At 53.0% G+C, this 23,520-nt stretch overlaps 1 protein-coding gene across 2 annotated transcripts; it reads left to right on the top strand.

Annotated features, from left to right (window-relative positions):
- Positions 1-700: 700 nt before the first annotated feature.
- KCNJ5 (potassium inwardly rectifying channel subfamily J member 5) lies at positions 701-23,520 on the top strand. 2 transcript variants are annotated; one of them, XM_036354298.1, is made up of 4 exons: positions 701-968; positions 17,814-18,761; positions 21,964-22,098; positions 22,454-22,569. In XM_036354298.1, the coding sequence occupies exons 2-3, from the start codon at positions 17,825-17,827 to the stop codon at positions 22,059-22,061; spliced, it is 1,035 nt and encodes a 344-aa protein (XP_036210191.1). In that variant the 5' UTR covers positions 701-968; positions 17,814-17,824; the 3' UTR covers positions 22,062-22,098; positions 22,454-22,569. The 2 variants fall into 2 exon arrangements, with proteins under 2 accessions (XP_036210191.1, XP_036210190.1); XM_036354297.1 differs by lacking the exon at positions 21,964-22,098 and having other exon boundaries at positions 702-968; positions 22,454-23,520.

Here is a 23,520-nt window from a genome sequence, read left to right as displayed (position 1 = left end):
CCAGACCCTCCCTCCACCCGCAAGAGCGAGAGCGTCCAGGCTGTGGCTCCCCAGGCTTCCCCGAGGCAATTCTCCCTGCTGCTCGGTTCCAGCTAAAGAAACGCAACTGCACCTTCCAGTCTTTCTCTCCAAGACCCCGGAGCACTGAGCAGCCCCTCCCAGGCTCCGACCCACATCCCTGCCCTCCTAGTCCTTCCCTCCCTCGGTCGGCTCCACCGGGCGCTCACACCGGCAACCGCGAGCGCTTACGCTCATGCACACACTCGCGCACACGCATGCACACGCGGGCGCACACACATGCACACGCGGGCGCACACACATGCACACATGCACATGCGGGCGCACATACATGCACACATGGGCGCGGGGAACCTCCGCCCTGGGCGTCTGCAGGAGCAGGGGCACACCCAGTACCCCCGCGAGTGCAGCGGGACATGGCCCGAGCCGAGGGAGCGAAGACCCGCCTGCCCGCCCCTCGGGTTCTCCCTCCACCTGGCAGGTTCCGAGTCATTCAGAACTGACGGTATCCCCTGGTCACGTGGGAACCTGGTCCCCATCCTCCACCCCCACCCGCTGCGGTGCGTGTGGCCCTTTAAATCGGTTATTACTCAGGAGTCCGTTCATACAGGAGGCAGAAGGGGAGGAGAACAGGGGAGAGAGTGTGGAGGGGAGGGAGGGAGAAAGGGGGGGGAGAGAGAGAGAGAGAGAGAGAGAGAGAGAGAGAGAGAGAGAGAGAGGAGCCTCCAGTCCCTGTCGGAGGAGGTAGCGACGGAGGGGCTGGCGGGGAAGGGACAGGATGGCTTGCAAGCCTCTGCCAGCAGGACCCGGCAGGGAGAGGCAGCGACCCAGGCTGTGGTGATGGCTGGGGCCCCAGAGCCCCCTCCAGGGCCCCGCCCGCCCCTGCCCCGCCTCTAGGGGACACCCCAGAAGTTAGCATCAGTGCCACTTGGAAGCTGCCACGGCAACAAGTAAGTTCTCTTCCTTTGCTCCTCCATTCCTCCCCCAGCAGCGCTGGGGAGCGGGTGCCCCAAGCCACGAGCTTTGACCGGGAACCAGCCTGTGGGGGGAGCTGATGGGAAGGAGGGAGGGTCTAGGGTGGGTCCAAAGTTCAGCCTTGAAGTCTGGCTGGGAGTTGGCCCTCAGAGGACTGTACGGCTGTCCACCGCTCTGTCCATCTCTGTCCTGGCCCTGGAGCAGGGGTTCCTGCCCGCCCCCCCCAGGGCCCCCTCAAGGTGTTAGAGGCCAGGGCAGGGGGCAGGTGGGCATCACACCCCGGGAGGCCACTCTGCCTTCAAGTGGGGGTGCAGAGGGTGCAGTGGGCTGGGGTGGGGGTGAGCTCCCTCGGCCTTAGATCCTCAGCTTCATCTTGCTGGCTTTCAAGTCTGGCCAAACTGATTGCGTGGCCTTGCTGTGTGTGCCCCTTTGTGCCCGGTCACTTCCTGCGTGCGTCCCCCTCTCTCTTCAAACATCTTTCCGATGGTGCCCCAAGGCCAGGGGCCAGGGTCCAAGTGCAGGGAGAGGGAACAGCGAGAGGGAACAGGGCAGGGCATGGCCCTTATTCCTATTTTCCCAAACCCAGGGGTCCCCTGGGCTGTGCCTCCCTTCAGACAGGCCTCTCTTCCCGGGACCTATGTAGCGCGGGCTCCCCAGACCGTATCTGAGCCTCAAAGGTCCAGGGCTCACCCCCGGTGTCGGGTCAGGGAAGACCAGTCCGGCAACACCCGTGGGCACGTCTGTGTTTGATTTGGGTCAGGCTGTGCCGAGTATGTCGCTCTCTTTTGATCCTTTGAATGGAACAGAAATGATCACCCTTGGTCTCCGGGGGAGGACTCCCCGCGGCTCAGGGGAGGCGGAGTAACTTTGGAATGTTAGCAACTTACAGAGAGACTCCCACCTGGGTCTCACTCCGAAACAGACGCGTTTTTCATCAGGAAGCTGGCCCCCAGGGCTCTCTGGCTCACAAAGCACTTCCCACGTGGGAAGGGGCGGGGGAGAAGCTCATATTTATGGCACCGAGTCCCGGGCTGGACACATGCACATGATTTCATCTGGGACCCGTCCTGGGGTAGAGGTCAGCTGTTTCACGGGCTTGATGGATGGCACGGAAGTCTGGAGAGTTCTGAGCACTCCACTCCCTGTCCTCTGGCTTCAAACCCAGAGCCGGTCCACGGTCCAGCACGTGCCCTGGGGTAAGGGTTAGAGAGGCGGTTAGGGCAGTGATGGCGGAACTATGACACACGTGTCAGAGGTGACACGCAAACTCATTTTTTTTGGTTGATTTTTCTTTGTTAAATGGCATTTAAATATATAAAATAAATATCAAAAAGATAAATCTTTGATTTACTATGGTTGCAAAGACCAAAAAATTTCTATATGTGACACGGCACCAGGGTTAAGTTAGGGTTTTTCAAAATGCTGACACGCCGAGCTCAAAAGGTTCGCCATCACTGGGTTAGAGTATGGTCCGGCGCTGACACATAGAGCTGGGGCAGCTGCACGGGGACCCCAAACTCCCGCTGTGACCTGGGATGGCATCGCTCCTTAGAGGTGGGAGGCCAGGCCTGCCGTGGGCACAAGGGCGCAGGGCGTGTGCTTCTCGGCAATAATAGCAAGGAACTGTCACCTATCAGACGCTCGCTATGAGTAACCTTAGGCGTTGTGTATTTGCCATGGGATCGTGTCTTCTTTTCCCAGCCACTGCTCTTCCCGCTGCCCCTCCCTCTACCTCACCCCATCCCAACCCCCAGCATCCTGGACCCAAACTCTGAAACTAAGTTCCCAGGGTAGAGACGGATAAGCTAAGGCTGGAAAAAGACGGGCATTCTTTTACCTTGGGAGGAATTAGGGGTGCGGGGCATTACCGAGTGTTTATGACTTGTCAGCCGCTGCTCATTCATTATGAGATTGATAATAACGGATGACAGCGGCCTGAATTATTAGAAGCAGCAGGGCCGCCTTCAGAAGGGAGCGATCCCAGAGAGAGCTGTCCTGCCCACCCCACCCCGCACAGCCCGCTCCTCCCCAGCCCTGGTCTAGATTCACCAGCTCTCAGACAGAAAGGGGGTCCCGTAGCCACAGGGGATCTTGTCCTCTCCAAAAGCCACTGTTCAGTGCTGCATCCTCACAGTGTGTCTCATAATTAAGTAACATAATTAACATAACTAATTAAGCAGAGAAAGCCTAGCGCCATCCAGCTAGGGGAGGGGAGGCGCCGCCTTCTCTGGCGCTGAAGCGGGGTCCCAGTGGCATCCCCAGCATGGGTGCCCCTGAGCCTGTGGGCACATCCCCAGAGGCGGAGAGCTCTGTCTGCTGTGGTCCAGCAGAGGCCTCGTGGACCCTGCCACACACCCCCTCAGCCTCGCTGCCCCTCCAGGGCCTCTGCCAGCGCCCGCCTGGGCCTCTGTCGGAAGGGGCTTCTGGTCACCTGCGATGCAGCTAACCCTTCAGCAGAGGAGAGAACCGAGAGTCCATTCTCCATGTTTCATTTGCTCTTAAAGCGACCTGCCTCTCCACACCTGTGGGCAACGTCGCCAAGGGTGCACTGAGCACGCACGTACTTCAAAGCCACGTCTATGTCTATATTTTGGTTTGAAATCAGTTTGTCAGCCATTGATTTGATCACCTAAAATGTGCCAGGAATCATTCAGTTTTGAAAACCTTGGAATGTGATCATTCGAGCCGGGTTATGCCTTCCGCTTAGGAGAATGTTATCAAAAGCGTGCATCTTCTGCCCTAGCCGGTTTGGCTCAGTGGATAGAAAGGTCCCGAGTTCGATTCCTAGTCAAGGGCACATACCTCAGTTGCAGGCTTGATCCCTGGCCCTGGTTGGGGCGCATGCGAGAGACAACACATAGATGTTTCTCTCTCTCTCTGTCTCTTCCCTTCCACTCTCCCCTCCACTCGCTCTAAAAATCAATGGAAAAATATCCTGGGGTGAGGATTAAAAAAAAAAAAAAGCTTGCATTTTCTGAGCAATACTGGTGGAATATTTAGGCTGGGGGGGGGGGGGGGGGGTCGGGGCGGGGGGGGGGCGGACGATGGAGAGGAGGGAGGAGCCCAGGTATCCATTCCGTGGCTGGCAGGTGCCCTTTCCAGGTCAGAGCGACAGGCAGGCCTTTGGGAGCCAGCAGTGCTTCTAAGAGGGCCCGTCGTCAGATGGCTATTGAGACAGTCGTCAGCCATGAAGGAATTTTTCTGTTTTTCCTAAAGACGAGATAAGAAGAACTTGAGTGCAGATGCAAAGAATTAGAGGGAGACATCTGGGAAGAAAATACCTGGATGTGTTTTTCTAAGACAGCTGTGCAGTGGCTTTCTCTAGAAGGCCAAAGGGGACAGCTTCCCCTTCCCAGACCCTGCTGCCCAGGGACAAGGGACAGCATGGGGGCCCTGCCCGCCCAGCACAGCTTATCTTGTTCCTCCCACCTTGACATTCTGATAAGAGAGCTATTCTCGTCCCTGGAGCCCAGCTGGCAGCGGCCCTTGCCAACAGCCGTGTTAAGTTAAATGTCAGGACCAGACCCTCAGCACATGACCCTGGGGAACCCAACCGTGTGCCAACGTGGGTTCCATTATCATTCCAGACCCGAGTGGGCCAGGGGCAAAGGCCGTGGCAGGTGGCAACAGCACCTCCTAGTCACCAAGGGTCAACCCATCTGGTGGCCAGAGGCTGGGGTGGGGGTGACAAGGGACATGGAGGGGAGGGACAGGAGCGATCATGACAAGCGCCCAGTCTCTCACACTCATCCGCTGTGACCCGCTTGTCGGGGCCACTCCTCTGCATCTTGTCTTATCATCTTCCTAACAGGGCCTTTTACAGAGCAAATGTTTTTCATTTTGATGAGGCCCAAATTTATCAGTTTTTTCTTTTATGGGTCAGGTTTTCAGCCTAAGAACTCTTTGCCTGCTGTTGATCTCATAGAGTTTCTCCCATATTTTTCCCTAGAAGTTTCATAGTTGTATTCTTTACATTTAAGTCCATGATCCACTCTGAGTTAACTTTTATATAAAGTCTGAGGCTTAAAGGGTCAAGGTTCACTTTCTTTGTCCATCCTCTGGTACCATGTGTTGAAAAGACTGTCTTTCTTCCACTGAATTCCCTTTGCACTTTTGTCAAAAATCAATTGAGCATATCTGTGAAGGTCTATTTCTGGGTTCTCTGTTCTGTTTCATTGATCTATATATCTGTCCCTTTGCCAATACCCTAGAGCCTTTATCACTGTAGTTATAGAATGCTTTAAAATCGAGTAGACTGCTTTCATCCATTTATTCTTTTTCAAAATTGTTTTACCTATTCTAGTGCCTTTGACTTTCATGTAGATTTTAGAATAATCTTATCTATAGCTACAAAAAAAAAAGCTCATGTGAATTTTTTATTGGAATTACATTAAATCTATATATCAATTTCGGGAGAATTAACATCTTTACTGGCTTGTGTCTTCACATCTAGAAACACAGTTTGTTTCTCCATTTAGTCAGATACTCTTTGATGTCTTTCATCAGCATGTATGGTTTACAGCAGTTCTTTTTGATCTGCCATGATGAACTGTGTGCCCTTTGCATATCACTTAGTTTCTCAGACCTTCATTTTACTTTCTGTAAAATGGGTATACTACTACTACTACCTTGAAATGGCGTGGAAAAGGTACAATAAGACAGCAAATGAGAAGTGGCTGGCTCTAAGTGTTCAATGACTTATTTCCCTTTGACTGATTCTCTTACCTATTCGGTTCTTTTCTTCTTCCCAGCTCTCATTCTGATGCCCACATTCACTTTCACTTCTCTCCACTGTCTTTTCTTTTCATTGTTTTCTTAACCTTCTTTCGTTCTCAACCCCTTATTCTAATTCTCTTCACTCTGTTCTTCTCTTATCTCACTGGCTTTTCCTGTTTCATTCATTCTCCCAGGATATTTGTCTCATTCACTGTGCATTGAGTCATTTGGGGGCATTCTCTTTTTCTTGTTTTTCTCAAACTCGGAGTTTGACCTCATGGCTGGTCACCCTGGGTTCAAATCCAGATAAACAACACAAGCAGTTTACTCACCATGTCTTGTGCCTCAGTTTCTTCATCTATGAAATGAGAAAAAATAGAACCTATCTCATACCTTTTCTGAAATGATGAAATGACTTAATGCATGAAAAGCATTGAAAATGCAATCTGGTATATGGTGACCCCTGGAGATTTCAGCTATCATGATTAGAATCTTACCCACGATGCCCCACGTCTCTGGTCCTTTCTCACTGACTCACTGACCTTCTACCACCTCCCATCTTTTTTACTTGCGTATAAGCATATTCACGTTCACACCCTCTTGCTTTCTCCATCCTGTCTTCTCTGCATTACTCCCATCTCTAATTCCCTAATTGTCATTGATAAATTGGCACTAGCCCAGGAAATGTGTCCCTTGGGCTGTAGAGAGGAAACAAGTGGTTTTTCATTTTGATTTAATTATTCATCTCCTTTATTATTTAATGCAGAATACATACTCACAGCACAGGGTTACAATGAAGAGAATGTAGCATCACTGTGCAGCTCACTTCCAAAGACATAACAGGCTTAAAAGGAAAAGTACTGGATAAACAGGTACAAACCTGGGGGGAAAATGGAAAATAAATTAGATTTCCATGCTCTTTTATTCATCATTTTTTTACATATCTCCAAAGCTAAGGCTCTCGACTGCCATGGCTAAGTGTTAAGTTGAGTAGGTATAATGCCCACGAGTGGCCCACAGCAGCCTGTCAGGGAGGGAAATGAAATATTCCACCTACAGCAAATGTGCGCCAGACAGTTGAGAGCCTTAGCCACGAGTGCAGTGGCTCAATAATTAGCTACACATGAATATAGCTATGATTCCATGTAATAGTAATACTGGTATTATTTCATACCTCATACCTGCTCTTCCATAGGTGCGTTGGCTCAATAATTAGCTACACATGAAATTAGCTTGAAAGGTACTCACATGTGACTAAGCCTTCCACTTCCACACTCCATACCTTGCATTAGGCCTAATTTTGGCCGTTTAGAAATTGTTGAATATATTGGGACTCATTTAGACATACTCCAATGCACCTTTTAAATGGCATCAAAACGATCATTTTGTCTCTATCTTCTTTTCTCCAAAGATTTGAGTTCCTCAGGCAAAGGCTGGATCCGTCTGCTCCCATTTCAGAGAGGATTTCTGTCTTCCTTTAAAAGCCCTGCCTCGAAACACCATTTAATCCTCCTCTCTTTTTCCTTTTTATCTTTCCAGTGAACTCTCAGTACTTTTGTTTCTTTAATGACAAAGCAAGCAGAGGCTTAGCCCACAGCACTTCTAACAGCGCACACACACGTTTCTCTTCAGACACCAAAGACAATGCACACGGCTATTGCTTCCTTAGAATGTGGTGGAGAATCCTCCGAGGATGCAATTTAATGAGCTCCCAATTATCTGCCCCTTCTCTGGGCTGCCTGAGGCTCTGAAGGCCCCAGGCTCACTTTCTGGAGCCCTTGGTGGCACCGACTGCCCCCCTTGACTGTCCAGTTGAAAGCCAGGACCCCCTGCTGGACCTCTTGTTAAATCTCTCAGTGTCTGCCTTACGTAAGACTGCGCACATTCAGTGTGTCCGTGTCCAGAATGTCATCATCTTGGGAGCTGGCCAGCACCTGTGTGCCCTGGACCAGCCACACTATCCAACTGAAAGATATGGGACTAATCGTATAGGATTCTCATGAGCCAACCTGTGAGTTCTGAGAGGACCCACAGAGATGCAAATGACCATGATGAGTCCATGTCATAGTAACACTGGGATTATTTCATGCCTTATACCTGCTCTTACCCTGTAACAATTCAGGTAAGGGGCTAAGTGCATTGTACTGGTATGTGGTAGGGTAGGATCTTCCTGATCAAAAGGCAGCTATTTCATTGACTGTATGATTCCTGTGGATATTCCCTTTCTTATAATGGATGGAGCCTGGGTAGGGACCTGGTCAGGGGGTGGTGGTGGTGGGGTTCAGGGCCAGGAGAGTCAGGGTTACATTTCAGGACCACAGTCTGGCTGTTTCATGCTCTGGACTTTGATGGGCATCGAGCGGGAGGGTGGGGGAACCTGGGCGCTGCAGCAGCCAGGCCCGTGTTGTTCACAAGCCATGTGACCTGGGCCAGTCCCTGCCTCTGCCGTGTCTCAGTCTCCTTGTCTGTACAGTGCACACATGTGCTCACTCCACAGGGAAGCTGAGATGAACACGTGAATTAGCACAGGGAAGACAGCCAGGGTGGAGCCGCACACACAGAAACGTCACTTCCGGCGACACTGTGCAAAGGAACCCGGTGAGCACAGCCTGCTGCAGGACATGCACGGAACATATGTTCAAACCAAAAGCAAACAGAGTGCAAGGGGCACAGGCAAAGTGGCGCAGATGGGACACATGGTCCCTATGAGCTTGTGGCCTAAGTCCTGCACCCCCATCCTCACCCTAACTTCACTGAGGACCAGGTTCAAGGGCTGCCCTTGGAGGGACAGAGGCGGCCCCAGGATGGATGCCCGAGGAGGGGAGACCTGTGAGGCTCCAGAGAAGGTCCTTCTCAGCATCAGAGCCCTGGTCCCTGGGACTTTGTCACCTTCCTTACCCAGCAGCCCCTTGCAGAGGCCTCAGCAGCTCAGCATGAGGACATGGTGAGCAGGGGCATCCTGGAGAAGTGTCCCATCTGACAGTCTGTTCACCCGCGTTGTCCCTGCTCCAGGTCCCACCGAAAGCCCCTGGCCCTGCTCCTAGCCCACCCCCCTCACACAGCCAGGAGACCCTCCTGCCATCCAGAGAGGGGCTGCCCAAGTCAGCGGGGCCAGGGCAGACCTCCACTGAACCCCTTCTCCCGGGCGCTCGGTTTGGAGCAGAGCTGACAGGAGGGTACATTCCCGAGCTATAGGGCGCGGCTGCAGTGTTTTGGCCAGGTTCAAGTCTCGGACTAATGAAAGGACAGGGCCCTCTCATCGCCACATGCAAAGTCCCAGCTGGAGGGCAGGGCCCGCCCAGCACAATCATAGCCAACGGCTGTGGTTGTAAGCTTGACCCTATGGTCCGAACACATAGCCCCACGTGCTTTGTGCTAGAGTTCGGGTGCATGTAGTTGAGTGAGGTTGGAACTCACAAGAATGCTGTAAACAACGTGATCACGCCCCTACTTTGCCTCATGGCATCTGCTATAAAATAAAGACACGGCTTGTGGGCGCTGGCGCTGTCTCCTCATCAGGGAGCAGCGTCCCACCGAGACCCAGCTTTCATTTTCTTGTCTGACTTTTCTCAATCCTTTCACACCCTGACTCAGGATCACCTTTGGCCGTAACAAGTGGCATCTGAACAGGCCTGAGTTCGGGGGAATTTAAAAAAGTGGTCAGGTGGCCGAACCGGTTTGGCTCAGTGGATAGAGCGTCGGCCTGCGGACTCAGGGGTCCCACGTTCGATTCCGGTCAAGGGCATGTACCTGGGTTGCAGGCACATCTCCACTGGGGGATGTGCAGGAGGCAGCTGATCGATCTCTCTCATCGATGTTTCTGGCTCTCTATCCCTCTCCCTTCTTCTCTGTAAAAAAATCAATAAAATATATTAAAAAAAAGAAAAAAGTGGTCAGGTGAAAAGAGGCTCCAAGGCGCGCGCAGAGAGTAAGCTTAAAAAGCAAAAGTAAGAAAATAAGTTAAGCTTAAAAAGCAAAAGTAAGAAGGCCAAAACACTGTAGCCGCGCCCCACACCAAGCTCTGGTGAACCCCTGACGGCCAGAAGCATCCTGGGCATAAAACCAGCCCACGTGGTCTCCCTCCACCCCTCACACAGCCCCACAGCCCTGTCTCCCCAGGATGCCCTCGTCGCTGGCACTCAGCATCCATTACATCTGAGCCAGAAACGGCCTTGGAAGTGGCCTGGCCGCCCCCTCCTGTAGAGAGGGGCCCCCTCCACCTTCTCTGAGGTATTTATAGCCAGCAATCTCTCGGCACTGATACCACCTCCACCAGCAGTGGCGTGGAGTCCCGATAGGTTACCCCAGACCGCCCTCAGCAGCGAGTCTGCACGGGGTGCAGTTGGAGATGAGAAGTCAGCCAGGCAGCCGATGCTCTGGGGTCATGGCAGCCACCTGCACGATGGAGGGACAAAGGGAGAGGGGACAAGGCTATGGACGCAGAGACAGGCTGGTTAGGATCTGGGAACCAGGATGGTGGGGACTAGGGAGCAGCCCATGGCCCCCCTCTCTGCTATGGTGTGTGAGTCCCCGATTGGCCTCCTGGCTTCCTTTGTGCTGAGAACTGACGGGCTGTTTGTGGCAGACTTATTAGTGCCAACAGGAAAGCTGGGGGAGAATGTATCGATGTCGCCACGACTCTTAACACCACGCTCGGCCAAACTCAAAGTACAGCCCGGCGTGTGCCTGTGAGGAAAGGCCCCTCCCAGAGTGTAAATTGGCAGCTGACAGACTGAATCTGACTCACGGATATATTTTCTTAGGCTGGCTCGCTGTTTCAAAACTGATGAGTTTGTTGTCAATATTTTTTTTTTAAAGGAATTTCATGTTTAAAAGTCATTTCTAGCTTTTCTGGAAAAAGAAAGCGGGAGACCTTGCAGCACCAGCTCCACATCCTTGCATGGCTAGAGCTTCCGTACCTAGACTCCATGTGTGTTCAGCTCACCTCAGTCCCCACCACTCCCTACTGTGTGCCCCAAACCCAGAGCAAGTTTTGGGTGCATTTACCATGTGTTCATATAATTGCTTTTCCTAAAATAAAGAGAATTATACCTTTTAAAATTTTTTTCTCTATCAAGACCTCACATTTGAATTAAAGTAGGAAAAGTGTCTCATTCAATCAGCAAGCACCTGCGGTGTCTGTGTTGAAAGAAGAAGCCGCTCGAGCCACTGGCCTCCCTCCTTGGCCTCTGTAGGCGGCAGAGCTTGGTACCAACCTCGTGGGTCTGGTGACTACATTGCACACCCACTCAGCTAAAACATTCACGAGTGACGATGTTCACCCCACTCCCGACAGAGGCAGACACACCTTAGATGGAGTCAAATCCAGCCACGAGTTGTTAGGAATGAAATTGGCGGCTGTCAGTTAGTGGTCTCTTCCTTGTAAGGGGCCATATTGTTAAACAGAGACACTCCTGGGAGTGAATGGGACTCTCTGATTATTCCAGGACAATAGATGTTCGCTGGGACACCTGGACACCGTCTTCTTGGAGCAATTAGGGACCTGGGGGCGCAAATATTGCTGTACAGTGGGGCCTTGACTTACGAGTTTAATTCGTTCTGAGACTGAGCTCGTTAAGGAGCTCGCTAACTCAAATTACTTTATCAACTCAATGCAAAAAATCGGCTGAGAGACAGCTGGTATCTCAAAAAACTCATTAGTTGGGACACTCGTAAGTCAAGGCCCCACTGTAGTTAGAAAAATCCAGAAGCAGCTGTAAGCACTAAGAGGTGGCTGTTAGCTCTGGCTGAAAGCAGGAGGGTGGGGGAGGATTCAGCCCCAGCAGGAGCAAGGGGGTGGCCCCAGCAGGGAGAAGGTGGTGGCCCCAGCCCTGCTGCGCAGCCTGGCCATGAGGCACAGAGCAGTAAATCATAGACTGGTTTCCTGGCACAGATCAGCACGTGTCATCCGGCTACCTCCTGGCCACGTGTGTCAGGGCCTGAGCCCAGAGGCTCGGAACCACTGACGAGCTGGTCAAACCCCAAGGGTGGAGGAGGAGCCACCTCAGAGGCAGCGGTGCTGCCATGGGAGGCTGTGGAGTCAGGTCCTGCCTCTTAATAAGGGAGTGGCCTTAGGCAAGTCACTGAGTCACTGCCTTTGCGGTCTGTAAAGGAGGCCACCAGTCTGGACTTCCTGCATGTAAGTGTTAAAGGAGACAGTGCATGGACAGCACCCAGCGGAGAGGACACCCTGGGTGCCCCATAAATGAGCCTCTGGGGTGATGCTGTCTGCTCCCAGGTTCTCAGGGCAGGAAGGCTCCTCTCAGCCTCCTACACCAGGCTCCCCGGCTCCTGCCCACCAGGATCCTAGGCTCCTCCTGCCCACCTTGCCCACCAGCTCCTCCTGCCCACCCTGCCCACCCAGGCTCCTCCTGCCCACCCTGCCCACCCAGAGCTTAGAGCTGCTCCTGGCTCTCTGTCACTCTGTGTTGCACTGATTGTTGCCTGTGTATTACCAGCCATAACATGAGCTCCTCGAAGGCAGAAAATAGAGCCATGGCTGTTGGCCCAGGCTGCCTATTAGCCTGGGGTCAAGTTCTCCAGCCTGGGTCACAAACCTCAGCGAGGGCCCAGCTCCCAGCTGATTAGGACGGGCCTGAACGGAGGACCAGGGTGGGGACTGGGCTGAGGATCAGCGGCATCCACATCACCGGAAGTTCCTTGAAAAACTGCAGGTTCAGGAGTTGACATAAATGTCCAAACCTGTAGAGTTTTTATGAGTTCATTTGAGCCAGATTGATGACAATTGCCAGGAAGCAAAATCTCAGTGGATTGAAAAAATGCTCTGGAGAATGGCAGTTTTACAGCTTATTTTATACGTTAGAATCAAAGGAGGGGATGTAGGGGGGTTACATGGTATCCGTGGGTGGTAGATGAAGGGGGCGGGAGAAAGCAAAGCAGGGAATCAGCTGGGATCAGCTAAAAAGACAAATGGAGAGCCCATCCTTCTTTTACACCCGGGGTGAGGGGCAGTTCATGGTTAACATTGACAGCAGGTGGAGATGGCATTCGGGGAACGAGAGAACAGTGAGGGCTCTGTGGTCTCTGCTCAGGTGCCAGGGGTTGTGCCCTGGGAGGTCTGGAAAAGGGGAGTTCTCTGAGATTCAGAGGTCTGATCCCTTAGCTGCACAGGACAACAGACAGGCTCCCTTCAGGCGAAGACTGACCCTTGCCCAGGAAGCTACAGGCCAAGGACGTGACTGCCTGCCGGGACGCGCTTTTGCTTAGGAATTTTTACATTCTGACCTTCCTGTGTGTTCTCTGAGTTGGGGAGGCCACCGGACAGGCGCCCTGAGGTTTAGGTTTTCCGTCCACACTGGGAACCCCCAACCTACTGAATCAGAGTCTGCATTTAACAAGATGCTGTGATGGAAAGTGAGGGGAGGCTGGTGCAGCGCTGCCCCACTCCTGCCGCCCCCAGCACCCGGCACAGCATCCACCCAGCACCCAGCACCCACCCAGCACAGAGCCCACACAGCATTCACGGACAGCAGCTCTCCAATGGGGGTTTCACTGATGGACCGACTGAATGAATCTGTGCCGCAGTTTCCAAGGGGTTTTCACACTTTAAATCTCACTGTTGTCTGTGTCTATGGGTTATGCATATATGTTCTTTGGCTAATCTCTTCACCTTATTTCATACAGCCACCTTCCCCCACCCCCCTGGACAGCTGTTGGTCTGTTCCATGTATCCACGCCTCTGTTTCTATGTCCTCCATTGGTTGATTTTGTGATCACACCTTTAAGGCTGCCTGCTCACCTGGAGGACCGCTGAGGGCATTGGGGCAGCCTACTCACCAACCTGTTTGGAGGATTTTCATGTCTTAACAACCAGTACAGCCACGGAGATTCCTATAGAACCTCATACAAATAGCTCCGTGTGAGATCTGAGTATATCCACTCCTCCTCCAACCTCACCCCGTGTCCCACATCTCAGGGAATGCAGACTTGGACCCAGTGTAGGAGAGAACGGGGATGTCGGCACTTCCCATCTCCATGATAGGGAAACTGAGTCTGAGACAAGCCCCCCAGCCCAGTGTCCTGTTCAGGAAACCCTGCTGACACCCCAGGGCAGCTCCTGTCAAACTTCTGACTTTCTAGAGCAGTGATGGCGAACCCATGACACGCGTGTCAGAGCTGACACGCAAACTCATTTTTTTGGTTGATTTTTCTTTGTTAAATGGCATTTAAATATATAAAATAAATATCAAAAATATAAGTCTTTGTTTTACTATGGTTGCAAATATCAAAAAAAATTTCTATATGTGACACGGCACCAGAGTTAAGTTAGGGTTTTTCAAAAGGCTGACACGCCGAACTCAAAAGGTTCGCCATCACTGGTCTAGAGCGTCCTCGACAGTTTCCTTCACTGGGGAGGGAGAGGTTGGAATTCTTCACACTGACGGCCATCGCAATGGACGTGACATTCGTTAATATATCTCTTAAAACACAACTTCCTTTGACGTTGCCTCTTTTGATTCCCTTGTATTTTTATATCAAAGAGATTAAACCACTTTGTTGGACATTTTTCCCCAAGAGCTTTAATCGTGTCTCGACACAGCTTCCCGCTCGGGGACACAGGAAGGACTGAAGATGAAGAGCAGGGCGGGGCTTGATGAGGTTTAACAGGATTTGCTCAAATGGGTGCCTCTCCCTGGTCCCTCGGAGCCTGGGTGTGGTACCCAACCAGGCCTTTCTCCCTGCTCTTCCCTCCACAGGCAGTGCCCACAGACCCCTGGGTTCAAAGGGGCAGGGCTAGAATATCAACTACACAGGCCTGCATCTGTGTTTACCTTAGTCAGTGCTTTATCTCCAGCTCTTAGCACAGGAGATGGACTGTAGTCGTGGCTCAGCTAATGCTTGCTGAACAGATGCATAAATTAATAGAATGGCTCTTGAACATCTCATAATGCAATGTGATATGCCAGTTATATCTCAATAAAAAGAATCTCACTGCCCCTGAATAGTCTTTTGACTCGATGGGCCACAGCCCTGAAGGCTAAGGTTTCTAAAATGGGTATTGCACTTGCTCTTTCTTTGAAGAAATCTGGCTAGTGGAGGCTCCAAGCCTTTCAGCTCCAAGCTTGCCCTGCAAATCGGGGTAGCGGGTGGGGTGCTTTCCATTCTCCGATGCTTAGGCCTCTGTCTTCCTCTTTAAAATGGGGTTAATGGAATATTGTAATACGTGTCAATTCAAGGAGAATTGATGCATATGCATTTACATTTATATTTACATTCATATTCAGACATTCTTTCCCTGGATCTCCATAATGGCCCCCAGGGCTGGACGGGCAGAAAATAGTATTCACATTCTTTGTTTTCTTTAATATTTTATTGATTTTTTACAGAGAGGAAGGGAGAGGGATAGAGAGTTAGAAACATTGATGAGAGAGAAACATCGATCCGCTGCCTCCTGCACATCTCCTACTGGGGCTGTGCCCACAACCCAGGTGCATGCCCTTGACCGGAATCGAACCTGGGACCTTTCAGTCCACACGTTGATGCTCTATCCACTGAGCCAAATCGGTGAGGGCAGTATTTGCGTTTTATAGCAGTAAACTGAGGCCGAGGCAGGTAGGGACCGTGTCTTTGGATCCCAGAGCAAGTCTGACATCATCAGGAAATGAGACCGACTACCACAGCTTCTGGGTGTTTCTTTCAAGAGCAGCTGAGTAAGACTCGGATCTCACCTGGGCTGAGCGAGGAGCCGCTTCCGCAGACAATTCCAGCCCCTGGGAGAACGCGCCCCAGGACCGGACTGGAGGAAGCCTCCTTTCCCATCTGCTGGACGCCAGCGGCTTCCCATCTGGGCCGAGTGCCCTAGAAAACTTTCTCTGCTCCCAGGACAGCACAAGGCCTCCGCCTCCAAGAATATATGACGGTGTGTTTAAAAATAAAGAGGAAACAGTGCAGAAAATCAGCAGAAAGCTGTTTTCCCCAAAGAGCTGAGGGCAGGAGAGCAGAGCGCGCTTTCCCAGGTGCCCCGGCCACAGACTCCTCTGGGGGGCACCGTGCCTGCCTGCCCAGCTTCAGAGGCTTGGGGAGCCCCAGCAGTGCTCCCCTCAGGCCTCATCTGGGTCCAGCCGCTGAGGTCCCAGGGGTGCACGGGGGCCTTGGGATTCCTGGCAGGTCTCACTGTTTCTGGACATCTCGCATCGGGCTTTCCATAAACGTCTCCTGCCTGGGGGCAGAGCAAACTCACGCTGGGATCCTGCAAACAGCACTGAGCGCATCCCTCATTTGCCTTTGTGACTGTCACGTCCAAGAGCGGAGGCAGGTGGCCCTGTGCAGAGTGGGCGACAGATGTCCGACACAAACAGCCCTTCCTGTGCCCCTCAGTGAGATATCTGGAAGCTGCTGCCATCCCCCGTCAGCAGAGGAAAGGGTCTGCCAGCGTCACCCGAGGCAGCTGGCTCCGTGATTAGGGGACATTCATCCGGGTTGTTCTATCGGGGATGCAGTTTCTGGGGAAGGCGAGACCCCAGGAAATAAAAAATAAAAAAAGCTTGTTTATAAAGAGGAAGAAGGACTGAATGATAGCAGTCCCAGTCCCCGAGGTGGCTTCTCCCAGGATCCGAAGGTCATAGAACTTTCTGGAGGGAGCAGCTCATCAGTCTACGCAGGAGCCATAGAACATCCACTCCGCGGGCCACGTATGGTGGGTGCTGGCGAGCGGAAACCGAGACCCAGCCCTCGCTCAGCCTCTCTCTGCCTGAACTTCCCTTTCTCATCGGAAGGTTGGAGAGAGAATACCTGCTCTGGTCCGATAGCTTTGCTGTGAGGATCAGAGATAATCTCCCAGCATCTGAAACGGGTGTGAGCAGAGAACATCAGGGAATCAGACCCAGGACCACAGCTTCTGGGTGTTTCTTTCAAGCGCAGCTCACACGCCAAAAACGTTTTACAGCCTTTTAAAAAGTTTATTTTTGAGATACAGCTGACATAGAACATGGCATTAGTTTTAGGTGAACAATATAATGATTTGATATGTGTATGCAATGCAAAGTCATCACAGTAAGTCTAGGTACCGTCCTTAGCACTTCAGCACACAGTTACAGTATTTTCTCTTATGTGAGAACATCTAAGAGCTACTCTCTCAGCAACTTTCAAGTATAGGATGCAGCGTTGTTACCTATAGTCACCATGCTGGACACTGCACCCTCAGGACCTACCTTATAACTGAAGCCTGCGCCTTTTGAACCCTTCACCCATTTCTTTAAATATATACATACATATGTATACATGTATATACATATATATGTATACATGTATATACATATATACATATATACTATATATATATGTATATATATATATATATATATATATACACATTTTGAGAGAGAGAGGGGAGGGGAGAGGGCTAGAGAGATAGAAACATCGATGAAAGAGAGGAAGAGATTGATTAGCTGCCTCCTGCAAGGTCCTCACTGGGGATTGAGCCTGCAACCCAGGCATGTGCCCTGACCAGGCATCTGCTCTGACCAGGAATCGAACCAGCAACCTCTTAGTTTCTGAGTTAAAAATAAAACCACTGAGCCACGCCAGCCACCAGCTGGGTGAACCCTTCACCCATTTCACTCCCTTCTGCCTCTGGCAACCACCGAGCTTACATTCTAATGGAGGGAAAGAGACTATTAGAAATGAACATGATGCGTAAGCAAACAATACAGTATTTATGACAGACAGTACGGGATCCTACTCCGATGGGTTGTTGTGGATACAAATGACAGTCCTTGTATAATATGTGGGCTCTGGGAAGTATTTGGTAAGTTGTTGCAATTGTAATTTTTTAAATCGCTCCCAGATTTCTTTAACTCCCTTAACCACATCGTGTCTACTTTACACCTAGGAACTGTTCATTGATTCCTTCTACAAACACCTATTGACCCTCTATTATACCTCAATGACCCTGTACTAGTCACCAGGGATACAAGTCAATCATTAAGAAAACATGTACCCTTCCCTTGAGAATCCCACAGTCTGGTCGACTGTACATAGAAGAGAGGCCTTGGTGAGCTCAGAGGCGGGAGTGACCTTGAAGTGGTGTGTCTCTAAGAATCAGAATAGTCCACTTCATGACGATGTCTTTATTTTTAACTCAGGTGTCCCAGCGATGGCTGGGGATTCCAGGAATGCTATGAACCAGAATATGGAGATTGGAGTCCCTCCCAGAGACCCCAGGAAGATCCCCAAACAGGCTCTCGATTACGTGCCCATCGCCACGGACCACACCCGCCTGCTGGCCGAGGGCAAGAAGCCACGGCAGCGCTACATGGAAAAGACCGGCAAGTGCAACGTGCACCATGGCAACGTCCAGGAGACCTACCGGTACCTGAGCGACCTCTTCACCACGTTGGTGGACCTCAAGTGGCGCTTCAACCTGCTGGTCTTCACCATGGTCTACACCATTACCTGGCTCTTCTTTGGCTTCCTGTGGTGGCTCATCGCTTACATCCGGGGCGACCTGGACCACGTCGGTGACAAAGAATGGATTCCCTGTGTCGAAAACCTCAGTGGCTTCGTGTCGGCCTTCCTGTTCTCCATCGAGACGGAAACCACCATCGGGTACGGCTTTCGGGTGATCACAGAGAAGTGTCCGGAGGGCACCATCCTCCTGATGGTGCAGGCCATCCTGGGCTCCATCGTCAACGCCTTCATGGTGGGCTGCATGTTCGTCAAGATCAGTCAGCCCAAGAAGAGAGCCGAGACACTCATGTTCTCCAACCACGCGGTCATCTCCATGCGGGACGAGAAGCTCTGCCTCATGTTCCGCGTGGGGGACCTCAGGAACTCCCACATCGTGGAGGCCTCCATCCGGGCCAAGCTCATCAAGTCCCGGCAGACCAAAGAGGGGGAGTTCATCCCCCTGAACCAGACCGACATCAACGTGGGCTTCGACACCGGGGACGACCGCCTCTTCCTCGTGTCGCCGCTCATCATCTCCCACGAGATCAACGAGAAGAGCCCTTTCTGGGAGATGTCCCGGGCCCAGCTGGGTCAAGAGGAGTTTGAAATCGTGGTCATTCTGGAAGGGATGGTGGAGGCCACAGGTAAGACACTTCGTCTTCCTTGGCCGTCCCACGCCCAGGAGCTTAGGCCACTGGGATTGCAGAGGGTGGAGGTTCCTGCCGAGAATCCTGTGCTGGCAGAGTCCGCCAGCCGCTCCCTAAAGTGTGGCTTTGTTGCTCAAGGTCGAGTAATAGCAACAGCTGGCGTTCATCGAACCCTCCCAACGTCCAGGCCAGGCTCTGAACTTGCAACACATAAGATCTCATTTAATGTCCTCCCACACCCCTAGGAGACAGTGTTCCGTGGGTCCCGGGTTAGGACACAGGCACAGGCAGAAGCGTTGTTATTTGTGCAGGAGAGGTGCTACCAAGTTGTAGGGTCCAAGATTCACACCGAGGCAGGGACCCCAACATTGTCACGAGTTTCCAACAGGCTAATCCGCCTGCCTCCTCCCAGCCTGGCCCAGATGTCTACCCCAGAGGAGCGGTGTGATCAAATGACTTTGGGGAACACGGGGTTAAAAAAGGGGACCTGATTCTTAACAATGGGACTTGATGGTGTCTTTCCATGCTGTGAATTGCTTGGTGAAGAGAGGAAAGTGAGCTGGATTTCCCAGACTCGGGGATTCCCCAAGTCTCAGAATCTTCTTTTTTTCTTTAATATATTTGTATTGGTTTCAGAGAGGAAGGGAGAGGGAGAGAGAGATAGAAACATCAATGATAAGAGAGAATCATTGATCGGCTGCCTCCTGCAAGCCCCACACTGGGGATCCAGCCCACAACCCGGGCATGTGCCCTGACCGGAAATAGAACTGTGACCTCCTGGTTCATAGGTCAACACTCAACCACTGAGCTATGCAGGCCCGGCTCGGAGTCCTGTTTTTGAAGAGACACCTATGTCCCAGACCTGTGGGAGGGGGGCTCTTCTAGCTCCTCCCCCTGCCCCCAGCAGCCTGCCCCCAGCTTCCGGCTCAGTGAACACTGGGTATGCAGAGAATTCTCCACATCCATGTATGCCTAAGCCATGCCCTCTCCACAGACAGCCTGGCACTGCCCTGCTTAGCTGTTGACTCTGATAGCAGCTGGCAGCCACGAGTGTCCTCATTCCTCAGCCACACGGAGCTCTGTGGGGGGGCGCTGGGGAGTCCTGGTTGGAGGAGTCCAAGCCCCACACCCACCGTGGCCGGACCCCCTGGATGAGGGGCCTTCTAGCCACACCCGCACCTGCTGCTTAGTCACCTCCCCTCACTCCTCTTACTACTTTCTCCTTTTTTCACTGAGTAGACGGAGCACTTGTAAAAAACTCACTTGTAGAAACATTTTTCTCATTTTTGCAACAACAATGCAGGGCTGGCTTCCATCTGCAGGGGGCAGCTTCCAGCCGACGAGGTGGTCACACCCCGGCCTACACTTACAGATCTGACGCCTGGTCCTCCACACCACACTGCCCCAAATCTTAGGGGCCTGTCACACCGGCGGCCAAACAAGCCGTCCGCACCTTCCAGAAAGCTGGCTGCTGGGTGGGCGAGCCAGGCGGGGGCAGCCACAGAGCTCCCCTGCGGAGCCAGTGGGACGTGGCTGGGGATGCTAATGGGTCCCAGGGGCCGGTGCAGCCAGGCCACTTGGCCATCTGCTGGGCAGAGCCGGGCCAGGCAGCATGAGGCGGCAGCTGCGGGAGCCCCTGGGACTGAGGGCAGTCAGGGTGCCAGAAGCCTCCTCCAGCCCGGCTGGGGCTCACAGGTTGTGCTGCCCTTGGTGCGGGGCTCGGGGTCAGAACACAGGCTGAGTTTTTGCAGGAGGAGCTCAACTCCAAGGCCACGAATGAGGGGTCAGATCAGACCCATGGGGACAAATGGGAAGGCAGGCATTGCCCTGGCCAGCCCCTGGCCACCCTCACTGCCACCGGAAGCAGAGGGGGCAGGTTTGGAGCCTGCACAGCTGACTGTGGTCATCTGGTCTCCTTCAAAGTCAGTGGCCTATAGTTGACTCGACCTTTCTGGGGACCTTCTCCCCTGCCATGACCTGGGTTCCCCTTGCTGCTGTCCTTGGGGCTGCAGGGAGGCCAGGGAGTTGAAGGAAGGAGACCACCCACCCATATCTGCCCCGATCAACGACTATTATGGCTTGGTGGCCACACGTACAGAGCCCGGTGTGGGCTGTGATTCAGGCCCGGGTTTGCCCAGCACAACTCTGCTATCACCTGCCTCTGAGAGCTGTCAGTCAATGAGGATTCCAATCTCACAGGGTCATTGGGGGATTGAACGATTAAATGAAAAAACATCTACAGCATCATGCCTGGCACCGGGGGGGGGGGGGGGGGGCTCCTGCCATTTCCAAATGCATTGGAAGAGGACCACGAGGGGCACAGGTGGGATCTCTAGCTGCAGGGTCACCCCCTGTCCACCCAGGATGGGGACAGAAGACCAGGCAGAGCCGCAGAGGCTGGACCCACTGGCGCTGTGGAGGCCCTGCCCGCTGTCTTTCCTGAGGCCCCGAATCTGCGACAGCTGACCTGACAGCTGGTAGGCTGCTTGGTACCCAGCTTGGGCCCCACAGCTCTGCTGACCCTGGGGGTTGGACAACGAGGGGCAACGACTAAATGGCAAGGCCTGACCCAGGCAGCCCCCTCCCGCACCCCCAGGGCAGAGAGCAGTCCAGACGCCGGAGCCAGCGGTGGGCAGGGTGCACTGGGGTGGCCCAGCGTGGAGCACAGGCTGCTGGGAAGCAGCCTCTGACCTGCGCGGGTTTGTTGAGATTCCCTCCCACCAAAGGCCAAGCTGCGGGCCTCTCCTCCAGTCCACCGAGAGCGCTGGCTCGTCCCTTCCGTGGGCAGAAGACTCCGTATCAGAGTGGGGCCTTCTTCCTGCCCTGAGCACAGAGGCTTCCTGGCTCATAAAACACAGTTCCCCTCCCTCTCCCCCTCTCCTGAGAGCAAGTGACACCCCAAAATAACACGGGCTTGCCGGGTCGAGTGCACAGGGAGTGGAGGCATTGGAGCATGCTCCCATCAAGGAGCCAGCTGTGTGTGTGTGTGTGTGTGTGAGAGAGAGAGAGAGAGAGAGAGAGAGAGAGAGAGAGAGAGAGAGAGAGAGAGGAGGGAAAGAGAGGAGTTTTCTGCCCATATGTGTCTACTCAAAACAATCCCCATGTGTCCTAAATGCCTGTCTGCTTCTCCGTGTGCACTCACTCTGAATATGTCTTTGTTCAAGCTCTTTTCCCACCTCTTTTCTTCTCACTCCTCTAGACCTCAATGCTGTTTTCAGGAACCATGTCCATAGCTCCGGCTATTCCAGAATTACCCACTCCAGTCTCCAGGAACCCATGCCAGAATCTTGCATTTAATTTGTTACTTTCTGTCTCACACCTTGAGCTCCTTCAGGTGTGCATAAAGTAGCTTATTTAGCTTAGCACTAAGACGATGTTCAGCAAATGCTCGATGAGTGATCAAGTGGTGGTGGGTGTCTGGATGGGTGATGGATGGATAGATAATGATGGGTGATTGGGTGAATAGATGGATGGATAATTAGGTGGTTGGATGGATGGATATATGAATGATGGGTGATTGGGTGAATAGATGGATGGGTGATTAGATGGTTGGGTGGATGGATGGATGGGTGGATGATGGATGGATAGATGAATGATGGGTGAATGAATGAATATATAGATGATAACTGCATGGTTGGCTGCATGCACGGCTGTGGCCATTCCTGATACGTGTACCCTCTGTTCTGCAGGCATGACTTGCCAAGCACGGAGCTCCTACATGGATACAGAGGTGCTCTGGGGCCACCGGTTCACGCCAGTCCTCACCTTGGAAAAGGGCTTCTATGAGGTGGACTACAACACCTTCCATGACACCTATGAGACCAACACGCCCAGCTGCTGTGCCAAGGAGCTGGCGGAAATGAAGCAGGAAGGCCGGCTCTTCCCGTGCCTCCCCAGCACCCCGCTGCCGGGAAGCTGTGCGAAAGCAGAGCTGGATGCTGAGGCTGAGCAGGATGGAGAGGACCAGCTGGAGGGGCTGAATGGGTCCCGGGAGACCAGGGGCTTGGTGTAAGGGCTGCCCTCTCCCCGCAGCCTCCCTCCCTGGCTTCTATGAGCTCAGATGCTGCAGCACCACGGCTGGGGTGGGGTGGACTCGCTGAGTGCCATGTTTGGGGGACTCTGTGGGGAGGAGCAGTATTTCCAGCCTCAGACCCTCCCAGCTCAGTGCCTCTCCAAACAGGTGGCCTGCTGCCTGGGCCCCCGAGGCAACGCTGCCTCTTCTCTCCCAGCCCCTGTGGGCGCTGGCTAAGGGCCAGGCCAGGGCAGGATTCCCCACAATGAACGCTTCAGCGTGGCCTCTGCCCTCACACACCTCTATCAGCTGGCCCGAGTCACCTCCCTCCTCGGGTCTCACAGGCCCACTGGCAGCCCCCCGCTAGGGTGGACACCTAGAGAGGGCAGTCACCCCCATCCCCTCATTCCTACCAGCCCAAGGTTCATCGTGGATTCAGGGAGGAGAGGTTCTGCCCCCTTAGAGGCTCAAACACCATCCTAGATGGAGGTCGCAGACGATGGGTGGGTCCAAGTCATGCAGGGACGGCCTTGCTGATCTGAGACCCGTAACCACTATTGCGCGCTGCAGAGAACAGGGCCTTGATGGTGTCTCGTGATCCGTGAAGGGTGTGCGTTTCCTCTGCTGAGCTCTGTGTGTCCAAGGCTGCCTGCTGGATCGGTCACCTGTTTAGTGTGACTCTCAGAGGGGGGCCTGGGCCACAGAGCTCCTCTGAGCACCTGGGCAGTGTCTCGGTCCCCTCAC

This window comes from Myotis myotis, unplaced genomic scaffold (assembly GCF_014108235.1).
Source record: "Myotis myotis isolate mMyoMyo1 unplaced genomic scaffold, mMyoMyo1.p scaffold_m19_p_20, whole genome shotgun sequence".
NCBI classification, from domain to species: Eukaryota; Metazoa; Chordata; class Mammalia; order Chiroptera; family Vespertilionidae; genus Myotis; species Myotis myotis.
This window is presented reverse-complemented; position numbering and strand designations above follow the sequence as displayed.